At 43.5% G+C, this 14,314-nt stretch overlaps 1 protein-coding gene across 1 annotated transcript in view; it reads left to right on the top strand.

Annotated features, from left to right (window-relative positions):
• Positions 1 to 5,618: 5,618 nt before the first annotated feature.
• LOC143935121 (uncharacterized) overlaps positions 5,619 to 14,314 on the top strand; it is a 32,264-nt gene continuing 23,568 nt past the window's right edge. Inside the window, exons 1-3 of the mRNA XM_077458761.1 lie at positions 5,619 to 5,728; positions 9,927 to 10,766; positions 12,226 to 12,339. Of these exons, the coding sequence (XP_077314887.1) occupies positions 9,936 to 10,766; positions 12,226 to 12,339 (945 nt within the window). The 5' untranslated portion in view covers positions 5,619 to 5,728; positions 9,927 to 9,935. The remainder of the gene's footprint in view (positions 5,729 to 9,926; positions 10,767 to 12,225; positions 12,340 to 14,314) is intronic.

Raw genomic sequence — 14,314 nt, forward strand, 5'->3', positions numbered from 1 at the left:
GTTTGACACCATTTATTTCAGCTGTGAAAGTGCCTCTGACACACGTCTTGAAAGTTTCCCATCTCAAAAGAACATAATCACACTCTGCATGGGTATGGATAAATCTGTCAATTTGCTGGTTAATGCGTTCATGGAAGGGAAACGGCTGAAGCCAAAAGACCTTCATCCTCCATGGAGCTCTGCACATAGTGGATAGATGCCACACTGTTAAGGGAGAGTGATCCGATACCCCCCAGGGGGAATTACTCTACATTACAAACATTTGCTGTCAGACTTTCCGCCAACAAATGTTTCTTAGCAGATTCTCAAATTTTCCGCTAGTAAAACTTTGTCGGAAAGTCCAATCGTGTGTACATGAGTCCGTAGCACAAAAGTTCACGCATTCTCGGAATCAAGCAGAAGGAGCCGCACTGGCTATTGAACTTCCTTTTTCTCGGCTCGTCGTACGTCACCGCTTTCCCACGTTCGGAATTGTTGGCCAACATTTGTGTGACTATGTGTATGCAAGACAAGTTTGAGCCAACAACCTTCGAACAAAAATCCATGGTTTTGTTGGCGGAAAGTCCGATCATGTGTACGGGGCATAAGGGGTAGTGCCCCTTCCCCGAGAGGCTGTAGAAATTGGAGGATGTCTATCTAGTTGGGGATCGAAATAATTAAATTCCCCCACATAATCAGAACAGGTAGGTCAGGCTTGTCAGCAAGATAAGACAGTAATATTTGCAAAATTTCCCTGGAAAATGGAGGAGGAATATAGACTTGAGCCAAAACTAGTATTAAAGTATATAATTTACAATATAGAAAAACAAAGTGACCTAGAGAGTCCACCATTGAGTCCAGTTCCTGGTATACCAGGGCCTTGTGCACCAGTACACTCACCCCATGAGAAAAAGCAGAGCAAGTGGAATGGTATATCTTACCGATCCAGGGGTAGTGTAAACAGTTGGCAGTGTCTCGAGTCAAATGTGTCTCCTGGAGACCTACAATAGCTGGGTGAAACCTCTGGAGGCAGGAGGCGATCATGGTGCATTTCAGTGGATCATTAACTCTCCTAACATTCCATGAAACCAGTGGAGTAGCTGTTTACATTGGCCATTGTAGAAAGTCAATAGAGACGTGACCCACTGTGCAGGCCAGACTACAGTGAACTATCCCCGTCAGGAGAGGGTGGTCAGTGGAAGGTAGTAAAATGCAACACTGCAGCAATAGCGAGTTGTACTTTGTTACAGTACCTGGCAGTAATCAACTCATGTCATAATTGCGCAACTGCGCACAACGAGTAACCGTGGAGACAGGGCGCAAAGGGACTAACAGGACTATAGTCATCATGGCAAGAAGGAGCAAGCTCCTCTGTGCCCTGAAAAACTGTAGGTAGATGAATTGTGTGCCAACTGGGTACCAACATAAACATCTCTGAGCACTAGCAAGTTAGGAATATCCGGTTTCTGCTGGATATTTTACATTGATGAGCATAGACTAACATACGTCTGTCTCCTGGGCTCACTAATTAGACAGAACACCAAGACCAGAATAATTGCACTGTGGTAACGCATACAGCATTGGTGCAGTTCATTTTTAATGGCATCCCAACACATCAATTTTGGTGTTAGGTGAGGGACACTCCTTTTTTTTTTTTTACAAACTATTGAGGATGGGGTAAAAGGAGCTTTCCTTATCATTCATCACCAAGGACTTCATATACATGACTACTTAGGTTATGCTTCCACCTTCATTTGAATGAACACTGGCCAAAAAAAAATAAAAATGTAGGAGAACTCCTGGCTTAGGTATAAATCCTCCCAGCACGGCTAAGTCTGTTTTTAGCTAGTGTCTTTTATGATGTCTCTCTGAAGATCTTCTTGTGTGGTCCCTTATTTTCTAGCACATTCTAAACACCTCTGCTGGTGTGAAAAAAGGGTTACATCTTGATCAGTTGCCTATAGCCAGAAGGCAAAGAGGGTCTGTACCCAGACTCTTAATGCAAGAGCAGGGTAATGTTGCCAGTTGGTCCTGGATCCTTCAGACAGTGATCTCCGGGGTATTGTATATCTGCTGACCCTGCTGGCAGGGTGGTTTACAGGTCCAGAGCAGTCAATCCCCTGGAGGGGGGGGGGGGTGAGTCTGTAAAGGCTCTGCAGGGCGCACCCACTGTGAAAGGTGAAGATTGGGCATGCTGGCCCTGCAGTATAGATCGGTGAACGCCTGTGTGGTGGAGCATGTGTCAGTCTTTTCCCTTTAACAGTATTTCCTTTGCGTTGGGGCAGTGTAGGCTATTTTTTTACAGAGCGAGCAATACACCACAGTAGTGGAATTCAAAAGAAAAGGACCGGCACATGTGTGCAATGCCATCATCACGTGTGGAGGTGCCATTTTTCTGACTCCCTGTGCAATTGCAGGCTCCTGACTGCTACAGCACTAAACAGGTCAGCTGTGTTACAGCACATCGGAGCCAGAGCTTAGTAAGTATTGGAACACTTGCCTATCTCTTGTGACTTGACACTTTTGTGTTCTGGCTTGTGCCGGTGTTTTGTCAAAAAGTGTCCATCTATCGAATAGTGTACGCCCCTTACTGCGCAGGCGCAGCGCTTGCGCAGTACAGAGGAGAAGGAGACTCCGAAAGTCTCCGAAGAAGAAGAGTCCTGGTTGAATCCCCACCATCCAAGTGAACATACGGTTGCTCATAGTAACAGAGCCACTCGCCATGCTTGGGGCACGGCCTCGCTTCACTCGGCTATTTATTTAATTAATTATTCTAACTCTATGTCCACTTGGATGGTGGGGCTTGAACCTGGACTCCCTGCGCAGGTTCCGTTTATCTTCAGAGATGTTCGGCGGCTTCTCCTTGTCCTCCGTACTGCGCAAGCGCAGTGCAGGGCATACACTATGTGATGGGGGACACTATTTGATACATCACCGGCACTTCTCTCAGCTGGGTAGACACACCCTTATTGAGTATTAAAGGCCTACTAACCCTTACTAAGTCATGGCTTCGCACTGGCAAAGAGGTAGGGAGGAAGGCTATGGGATTGACTCCCAAATCTGTCAGGTAGGGAGGGCCCCCCTCCACACTTTACCTTGTAACGGCTCCCCTAAGGGTCTGATTAGTTTTGAATTCCTGCCCTTATCTGGTATTTCCACTGTCTCAGGGGCATCATCCTCTGGTACCTTTGTGTCAAGGGAGGAATTTTCTGCAGATGTTTCTGGTTTGTGCGATCAGCTCTCAGGGGTTCTCACTGATTTGGGACACGAATCTGGGCGCCCTCCGTTCCCCTCCTCCCTATTTAACGTGCAGTTGCTACTGCAAGAATTCTCTCCAAAAGGCACTGGGTTTGGGTCCTGGCTGCAAAGCTTATGCTCTGTTCCAGAGATTTGGACCCAGGGGACCCTACAATCTGATATTTCCTAGAAATATTTCTGTGAGCATTGAGTTTCTTGGTAGGTAACTTGGAAGACTCCATGAGGCAGCTTTCCCAGGTGGGCACAGTGTCTATCGCTCCCTTCCTTGGAAGTGCTGGATCATGTTGTCGGAATGTTTATACTGAAATATTAAACAGTTTTTTATATTTATGAAAATAAGCAAGGATCTATGATTAAGGAGATTCCCACGTATTTCCACAAATCAGCAAAATAACTCAAATTTGTTTATTTGTGCTAATCTGAAGACAAAAGGAATACAATAGTGTGCAAATATATATATATTTATTTACTAAAAATCAGTGCAGAATAATATCAAAATATGACTGGTGACAAACGCAAAATATGGATCAACATTTCAATAATATGGACGATATAGATGATAAGAACTGAAGATAATTATACAAATATATGTAAAAATGTATTGCTGCTGACACCTAACAAGTGTTCAAACCTGAAAATGTATAGCTAAAACAATAGTGCCACGCAATATGACAAATAGTCTAGTCCTTGCTGAACCGACTGTATTTCAATCCATGTATGGCCGGCTTCGGAGTCAGAACTCTGTCAAGTTTTGTACTGTTCCGTGTCTCACTGGGGAGATTTACCATTCCTTCCTGTTCCAGTGACACCTAAAAAAAACAAAAAACATGGGAGGATGTAGGTATCCCCTAAATCCCAGAAACGAAGTCAAAATCAAAACTGCAGCACCTAAGTGTATCAGTAATTACTAAAAAGAGTTATTAAACCACCAGGCATTTTCTGAAACTTTTTGTTTACAATTTTAAATGAGCATTTTTTGCTAGAAAATTACTTAGAACCCCCCAAACAATTATATATATATATATATATATATATATATATATATATATATATATATATATATGTATGTATGTATGTATGTATGTATGTATTTTTAGCAGAGACCCTAGAGAATAAATGCACAATTAATCCTTAAAAAATTTGATCTGGATTCAACCCCTCTGACATCTCTATTGCAGAGTTTGCAGATTCTTTCATATAACAAGTGGAGTGACTCTTCTGCTCACTCAGCTGTCAAAAGAAAACATCTGGGCAGTCTGCCAAGTTTTTAAAATAAAACATTGTAACTAACTCTTCCTTCTTAGATCAAAGGTAAACTTATGTGTGTAAAGAAAAAAAATACAGGCAGTCTGACAAGTTTTTAAATAATGTGTAAATGCAGGAAGTTTAACCACTTAAAGTCTAAATCTTTTTCTGATGATTGTTTCTTAAGTTAAAACCAATATTCTTTGGTAGAAAATTACTTGGAACCCCCGAACACTATATATATTTTAGCAGAGACCCCTAGGAAATAAAATGTCAATTGCTGCAATATTTTATGTCACACTGTATTTGCCCAGCGATCTTTCAAACGCAATTTTTTGGGAAAAACTACACTTGAATGAATAATAAAAAAAAGAAACAGTAAAGTTAGCCCAATTTTTTTTGTTTTAATGTGAAAGATGTTACGCTGCGAGAATCGTGATCTATATTCTAAGCAAAAAAAATCATGATTCTCATTTTAGCCAGAACCATGCAGCTCTAATGTTATGTCAGTGCCAGGGTCAGTGTTTGGGTCAGGGTCAGGGTTAGTATTTTTTTTTTTTTTCACAGATTTTTATTTTTTAAATGAATGTGTTTTAGGTAGGATAAAAAAAAAAAAGAAGAAAAATGCTGGGCTATGCTACAGGTACAAACAACAAATAATATACACGTATGTGGTATTGCTGCAATTTGCCAAGAGCAGTAGTATTTAATTTAGGTTGTCATTTGGTGGAAGGTTATGGTAGTAGAAATAAATATATACAGCTAAATTTAAAAATGTTGTAGTTTATTTCTTTTTTTTTCTTACTATTTTGGGCCTGTTTCCCTTTGATTGTTAGAAAAAAAAAAAAACCCCATTACCATTTACCACCAAATAAAAGCCCAATTTGTCCTGAAAAAAAAAACGCAGTATAATCTACCTGGATGCACAATGTAGTTGTGATGATATTTACGATTTTACGAACACGTGCAAAATTGTGTATTTAGATGCGTTTTTACTTTTAAATTTGATTAAATTTTTATTTATTTATTTTTTTAACGTTTAGATGTCTAACTTGGAATTTATCTTTTAGAAAAGGATTGCAAGCCATCCAGCTAACGGACTGAAAGACTGCACTTCCCAGAATCCCACGTGATGAAAGCAGGAAGTGATGCGAGTTGTCATCTCCCAGCCAGTCGGGGGGCTCTGTTGTCTCTCCAGCTTGAACTTCCTGTGTGTGGGGGACTGTGGATCTGCTACAACAATCAGGTATCATGTATCAGGCCAATGACATCATTCCTTGTGTTGTACCAGCCTGTGTGTGTGTGCGCGCGTGTGTTCTGTACCATCAGTTCAGAGCACTACAAGTCTCAGCATGGCCTGCCGCACACAGGGCTGACACTTATCCCAGGGTTGGGTTGTCTTTTGCTTAGGGGTGCTGTGGAACTACAACTCCCATTATCATCAGTCTGATGTGTACACTATGGGCATGTGGCCCTTCACAGAGCTACAACTATCAGCCCTCCCTGATATTGGCAACACATCAGCTTGCTGTAGAACTACAACTTCCAGCATGCCATGCCTGCGACTCCATACTGCTGTGGTACTACATATCCCAGCATGCTTTTTTTTAAATTTTATTTTTATTTTTTTAGTCCATACATGTTTTTGGCGGTCCAGCAAATGACTGCATGTTTGGTCACATACATATACGGGTGGAAATGCACATTCATCTTTCTAATGCTGAATAAAGAGATGTCATTTTAGACATTTTGCTACAAAATGTATGTTTAGCATCATGCTTGTATACAGGTTTCTTAAAGCGGAGCTCCAGCCCACCCACCAAAAACGTAAATGTCAGCAGCTATGAAAACTGTAGCTGCTGACTTTTAATATAAGGACACTTACCTGTCCCGGGAGCCCATAATGTCGGCATTTTTCAATCGGCTCTTGGGTGCTGCCGTCGCCATTCCTTGCGCCTTGCGTCTTCACAGCTGTTTTTCTACTGCGTATGCGTGCTGCGCTTTCTGCTTTCTGAATGGCCGGAGACCGTGGAAGGAGGAGGGGGGCTGAACTCCTGGGGGACCTTGCCGTAGCAAGGTCCCCCAGAAGTGGGGACGGGCACCTGTCAAAAACAGGCATCCTCTCTCTCCCCCCCCCCCCCCCCGAATGGTGCCAAATGTGGCAGCGGAGGGGGGGGGGGGGGGGTTAGGAAGCAAACAAGCAAAGCTTGGGTGGAGCTCTGCTTTAATCAGGCACTTTCACCCCCTACCTGCCCAGGCCAATTTTCAGCTTTCAGAGTTGTCACACTTTGACAATTGCGCGGTCATGCAACACTCTACCCATATTAAATGTTTGTCGTTTGTCGTTTGTCGTTTTTTTCACACAAATAGAGCTTTCTTTTGGGTGTATTTTATCGCCACTGGGGTTTTGATTTTTGATTTTTTTTTTTTTGCTAAACAAACTATAAAGACCTACAATTTTGAAGAATTTTTTTTTTTTTTTTTTCATATTTTGTTAGAAAATTTTGCAAACAGGTAATTTTTTTCTTCACTGATGGGCACTGATGAGGCAGCACTGGTAGTTGGCACTGATGAGCACTGATGAGGTGGCACTGATAGAAGCGGACTGAAGGGCACTGATGAGGCATCACTGGTAGGTGGCACTGATGAAGCAGCACTGATAGTCACTGGTAGGTGGCACTGATGAGGCGACGCTGGTGGGCACTGATGAGGCTGCACTGATGGGCTCTGATAGGTGGCACTGTGCGGACTGCAGTGAAAATTCGTGTCGATGTCCCTTTAACACAAGCCGGTTATTAGTTGTCAGTGTGAGGAAAGGAATGCCAATAACTGGCTTGTGTTTAAATCTGTGATCAGCTGTGATTGGGCACAGCTGAGCACACGGTAAAGGGCCATTGTGAGTCCGAAGTAGCACTGGCCAATCATGGGAGGATGTCCATGCACACCCTCCCTGCAGAGTAAGCCCGTGCTGTAGCAGTCTTTCAGCGTGGGCGGGAAGAGGTTCAAGCAGTGATAAACCCGAAACCAAAAATGTCATATATCGCAGCTGGCTAATCATTAGATGTGGTGGTTGCATTCGTTTTTCTTTTCTTTGGCCTTTTCTCCCTATTGTTTTCACCTGGTGATCTGGCCAGTAACACACCACCTGTATTAGTGAAGGAGCACAGCATACAGCAGCACTGTCAGTCTGGGCAAGGGAAGTGTTAGATGTACTAGCAGATTTAGGTACACTAAAAAAAATTGAAGCCAAACTCCAGCTCACACATTATAATCAGTTATAGCAAACCTTTTTTTTTCCTTTTATGATAAAGGTTTTACATAAATAAAAGATGATCTTTGTAAGCACCCCTGCCAGTGTTAATTGGTTTGTCTCATCCATGTAAACTGATACATTCTGCTGGAGCTCTTGTGCGGTGAAAACAACTGGCTACATCACCAATTGAAAATAGATGAAAGAAAGCCTAAAAAAATAAAACAAATACAGCCATCACATCTAAAAATTGGTAAGCTGCAATACAATTAATCTTTGGGTTTGATACCGCTTTAAAGCCCGGCTCCAGGCAGGTGAAAAAAAAATTGGGGTGTTGTGCCCGAACTGCAAAGGGTTAATTGCTTGTTTGCGAAGAGAAGCTGTTTCACATACCTGATCCTCTGCTCCCCAGCAGGTGGCGCTGTCCCATGATCTAATGGTGGATTGTCCCTCTGCATCCTCAGGTCCAGTGTAGGGCTATGACCCTGTTCTGGTCTTGATAATGTCAAGACCACAGGGGTGCAGAAGCTGCAGGGAACTGATCTAGATGCAGGGAGGCACAGAGGATTGGGTATTTCCTTTACTGTCCCCAGCCCCCCTCCCAACCCAGACCACAGCAATTAATCCTTGCATTGCACAGTGGCCTAGTATTGTCGGCCTGCAATATTCACCTAAAAAAACAAATTCCTTAAAGCTAAACTCCAGGCACCAAAAATTGAATTCAAAAATATTCCTTAAGAAACACAGAGGATTAAATCCACTTTGTGCTCATGAAATGCCTTTGCAAACCCAGATGTTGTCTTGAAAAGGTAGCAGTGAAATCATCACTGTGCTGCCTATGCAGAGCTGCAGGGGATGCCTACCAGGCCCCACCCACTACCGGCTGCCTGCAGAGAGCTACAGGAGGGGGCGGAGACCAGACCAGTCCCCCCCCTGCTCAAGTAAAGAGAGCAGAGTTGTGGAAGGGGCCCACCCGGCACCATTTTATTCCCTAGGGTCTCTGATAAAGAAACATATATAAAGTTTGGGGGTTCTGAATAATTTTCTAGCAAAAAAAATTATGATTTTTACATGTAGAAGAGAAGCGTCAGAATTGTAGTCAAGTTGCGCATATATGAATGGTGTGAATGGAGTCTGTCAGTTCCCCCTAAGTGTCAGTTAGTGTCAAATTGGCCGCCGCACTATCGCTAGACATGTGCAATATGTTTTGTTCAGAATTAGTTTTTTCGACGAAATTTGACAAATTCGTTAATTTGGAAATATTCCAATTAATGAAAACCCGTCTAATTAATTTTTCCAAATTCGTAAGACAGGTTTTCAGGCATCCAATGGCCTGAATACGAGGTACATTTTTATGGGGAAGAATGGAAGGTGTAGATGGTTCTGTATACACACCAATTGGCCACCTGCAAAACAGGCCCCACAATATCTCACAATGGAGAGTGGCCTCCACGCCTTAGGAGGTTGTACTCCGCTTTGAGGAGTTGTGTGGCCCGCGGTGCAGGTGGCCAGACGGTGTGTACGTGCAGTGACTGTCTGTATGGTTACCCTCATATGATCCCCCCAGGAGACATCTTTTGATGATGAAACTCGTGGGGCGGAGCCTCCCATTGATTTCATTGTGAACCGAAATGCTAGGGATCTGCCAGCTGGGTGATTTTATTTCAAATGTGCATATTTTATTATACATGTGAGTGTGATTTTAAACAAATCCATCAGTTAATTTACTGCACGAGGAACGTTGATTTGTTCTGTTTGTTTGTAAGGGGGTCGTTGTGGTCTGGTAAGCCTGCATTTTTATTGGTCTTGGTGATGGTATATTCTACTGACACTTCTGGAATAAGGAAGAAATCCTTTAATCTGACACATTTAAAGGGGACTACTACACTACTTTTCTACTTTTTGCATTACTTTTTAAGGCTTTTTGTCTGGACACTATTTTAGGTTTATTGAATTATTACATTGGCACTGTGTGTGTGTATATTTAATTACGCACATGTTGGACTCATTTAATTTGTTCCCTGATTTAGTGCAACACAGGTAATTTTTTGTTGTTTATTATTAAATATCTTGCATATCTTCTTTTTGTGTTTGCTACTCCTTTTTTTTATTTTTTGTACACTACTCTTGCGCAGTTTCCATTTATTTTTAAAGTTTCATCTGCCGTGTATAAATAATCAAAATTGGTCTGCAGGTGGAAGCCATGCCAAAATGTATTTTCCGATCCTGCCCGCACTTCATGGGAAAGAACTGCTTTTCCCCCGGCATAACGTTGCACGTCTTTCCCAAAGATCTCAGCCGGATAAAGCTGTGGCTTCAGCAGACTGCTCAGTACTGTGAGGACATTGATGACTTTGCTGAGAAAATCTTGTCTTCAAAAATGGGTTCTTACCGCATGTGCTCGGCCCACTTCGTTCCCGAATCTTATATGACCCAGGGGACCAAAGTGGTCCTCAAACCGGACGCCGTGCCCACAATCTTCCCCGGGAATGTGGTGGAAGTCGCCATAAAACACGTTCCTCAGAAGAAGAAGCAGCGCCTGGAAGAGAAGGAGGCTGGGAGAAAAGAGCGTTGGTCCCAGGTGGACGCTGGCACCTCCACCATTCACATCTTACAGACAGAAATGGGCACACAGACTGACCTGACCATGGTGACCATCCAGTCTTGCTCCATTAGCGTTCCTCGCTGGAATACCTATGACAGAGGCATCCAATGGCCGGAATATGAGTTCAATTTTTATGGGGAAGACTGGAAGGTGCAGCTGGACCACATGTATTTTAACAGCAGATTTAAATGTGTTCAGGAGTTACCCAACGTAGAACAGGAAGAGATCATGAAGGACCATTATCGTCAAGTTCCTTCTACGTTGCAACATGGCTCCTCCCCAGAGGATCATCGTGTCACCCCACCTCTTAAGGAACCTCTTAAGCCGGAGTCTGAACCTCACACCTCCCCCGAAACCCCGGAAGGATGCTTCTTCTCCAAATGTTCCCTGCGAAACAAGAAAACATTATGTATCCTGCAGGCCAAACTGGTGAGTACATGGCTTATTTTATGGAGAACATCAGACGAACTGGTTCTGTACTGTTCTAGAATGGGGTCTTTAACCTTTCGAAACAAAGGGCCGGTTTACTGTCCTTCAGACTTTAGGGGGACCGGACTGTGGCCAGTGGGAGTAAAAAATTTCTTGGGGTCAGTGGGAGTAAACAATGCCCCATCTTTGATATTAGGGGGAGGAATCGCACCCCATCATTGGTGTCAGTGATAGGAATAGTGCCCCATCGTTGGTGTCAGTGGGAGGAATAGTGGCCCATCATTGCTGTCGGAGGAATAGTGCCCCATCACTGGTGTTAATGGGAGGAATAATGGCTCATTGTTGGTGTCAGTGGCAGAAATTATGCCCCATCGCTGGTTTCAGTGGGGAGAATAGTGCCCCAAGGGCCAGATAGAGGTAAGCACAGGGCTACATCTGGCGCAGTTTGGAGGCCGGTGTTCTAGAACGAAGGGCTGTTGAAATAACCATTCATTATTACCAACTTTCAATGCAGTTAGTCCTGAAGTGTATCTAAACCCATACCTCCACACATTTTGAGATGGGAATGAGGGACACCTACTAGCAAACGTATGTAGGCATAGGACACGCCCCCTGACACACCCCCTTAAAGGAGAATTAACCAAAAAGAAAGGTTAATTAAATCCACAAGGGATTTTTTTTACCACTACTATTCATTTATATTGGCTTTTAGAATTTACAAATGCAGCAATTTAGAATTTGGATGAAAGGTTTAGCATTGGGAAAGATAAAAAGTGCATTTTATATACAACTATACAGATCAGCCCAAAATGAGGGACAGATGACTGGGGAAGAGGGACAAAGGGCCATTGCTCCAAATCAGGACAGTCCCTCGAAATCGGGGACAGTTGGGAGCTATGCTAAACCAAAGAATAGAAATGTAATATATTGCAGTTTATCAGTCCTTAGTTGTGGTGGCTGCATTATTTTCCTCTATATAAGATCTTTCCCCTTTACTTTTTCCTGGTGATCCTGCCAGTAACACACTTCCTGTCCTAGGGTGACAATGCTGACTTTATGTACTGTGCCTTTGGAGTAGCATTGTTGTCACAGTAGGACAGGAAGTGTGTTTGGACTACAGTGCACCTCCTTCATCTCCATAACACCGTGGGATTCAGTAGTCCAGTAGGGGGGGAACTGTGCAGGGCTGATGATTCTTGGGAATTCAGCGCAGCAGAGAGCAGAGGGAGTTACTAGCTAAATTGATTTCTGGCAGAATCAAAAGGCATCTTTGTTATATAACATATAAATGCTTTCAATGCTATATGTAGAAGAGCAAAAGGAAGCAAACAGACATTTATTGTTTGCTTTTACTAACACTTTATTCTCATTTCCAGCTCTACCAGTGTTAGAAAAGAAAGCAGCTTACTGAAGATCAGGGCAGATATGAGCTCATGTTGTGCCTTTCTCTTCCTGAAAGGTGGCGCTCCTGAGACACATGACTGAAGCACCACATATGGGCAGTTACAAGAGGCAGCGGACCAGGAAACTGCTGAGTCAGATTGTGGAGCTTGTGTGTCTTGTGGCTGGAGAGGTGAGGACTGGGATCGACAGATATGTACAGTAAGGCCTTTTCATTCATATTTCTTATTCTGCTGTCCTAGGGTGGAAATCTGGGTCATATTAGTATGGCACCTAGTTGAGATACACTATATTGTCAAAAATATTACACGCACATGAACTTTAATGACATCCCAGTCTTAGTCCATAGGGTTCAACATTGAGTTGGCCCACTCTTTGCATCTATAACAGCTTCAACTCTTCTGGGAAGGCCGTCCACAAGGTTTAGGAGTGTGTCTATGGGGAATGTTTGACCATTCTTCCAGAAGCGCATTTGTGAGGTCAGGCACTGATGTTGGAAGAGAAGGCCTGGCTCGCAGTCTCCACTCTAAAGGTGTTTTATTGTGTTGAGGTCAGGACTTTGTACAGGCCAGTTAAGTTGCTCCACCCAAATTCCATGTCTTTTTGAACCTTGCTTTGTACACTGGTCCAAATAATTTGGTGGAGGGTGGATTATGGTTTGGGGGTAGTTTTTCAGGGGTTGGGCTTGGCCCCTTAGTTCCATTGATGGGAACTCTTAAGGCCTTCAGCATACCAAGACATTTTGGGCAATTTCATGCTCCTAACTTTGTGGATCATCAGAGCACCAACCCTTCTCATATTAGATGACTCAGTCCGAGGTTTCAATCAGGCAAAGGGAGCTGCAAAGTAAGCTGCTATGCTGCTTTTCTTTTAGCTAACCCATAGCTCTCTGGCAACACTTTGTCAGGTATGTTTACACATACAGTAACTAAAAAATCCATCAAAAAAATAAACTTTTAACGTTAGTTAAAAGGTTGACCTAAAACCATTCTAGTGTATGTATATCTAAAACATTTTATCAGGCTTTGGATAGAATCTCTGTCAGGTTGACACTTCTGTTTGTGTCTCCACTGGGGAGATTCACCCTCTGAAGAAGACAGCTACACTATATTGTCAAAAGTATTGAGACACCTGCCTTTACACGCACATGAACTTTAATGGCATCCATATCTTAGTCCGTAGGGTTCAATGTTGAGTTGGCCCACCCTTTGCAGCTATAACAGCTTCAACTCTTCTGGAAAGGTTGTCCACTAGGTTTAGGAGTGTGTCTATGGGACACCCCATAGTTCCAGAAGTGCATTTGTGACATCAGGCTCGCACTCTACGTCATCCCAAAGTTGTTCTATCGGGTTGAGGTCAGGACTCTGCAGGCCAGGCAAGTTCCTCCACCCCAAACTCGCTCATCCATGTCTTTATGGACCTTGCTTTGTGTACTGGTCCAAATCATTTGGTGGAGGGTTGTGATTGGCCCCTTAGTTCCAGTGAAGGGAACTCTTGACTTAAGGCGTCAGCATACCAAGACATTTTGGACAGTTTCAAGCTCCCAACATTGTGGAAACAGTTTGGGGATGGCACCTTCCTGTCCCCACATGACTGCGCACCAGTGCACAAAGCAGTTACTATTGTCAAAAGTATTGAGACACATGCCTTTACACGCACATGAACTTTAAATGGCATCCATATCTTAGTCCGGAGGGTTCAATATTGAGTTGGCCCACCCTTTGCAGCTATAACAGCTTCAACTCTTCTGGAAAGGGCGTCCACAAGGTTTAGGAGTGTGTCACCCCATAGTTCCAGAAGTGCATTTGTGACATCAGGCTCGCACTCTACTTCATCCCAAAGTTGTTCTATCGGGTTGAGGTCAGGACTTGCTTTGTGCACTGGTCCAAATCATTTGGTGGAGGGTTGTTTTACAGGGGTTGGGATTGGCCCCTTAGCTCCAGTGAAGGGAACTCTTGACTTAAGGCGTCAGCATACCAAGACATTTTGGACAGTTTCATGCTCCCAACTTTGTGGGAACAGTTTGGGGACGGCCCCTTCCTGTCCCCACATGACTGCGCACCAGTGCACAAAGCAAGGTCCATAAAGACATGGATGAGCGAGTTTGGGGTGGAGGAACTTGACTGGCCTGCACAGAGTCCGGATCT

This window comes from Lithobates pipiens, unplaced genomic scaffold (genome assembly GCF_037356315.1).
Source record: "Lithobates pipiens isolate NorthernLeopardFrog02 unplaced genomic scaffold, aLitPip1_a1.2 Scaffold_28, whole genome shotgun sequence".
Taxonomy (NCBI): Eukaryota; Metazoa; Chordata; class Amphibia; order Anura; family Ranidae; genus Lithobates; species Lithobates pipiens.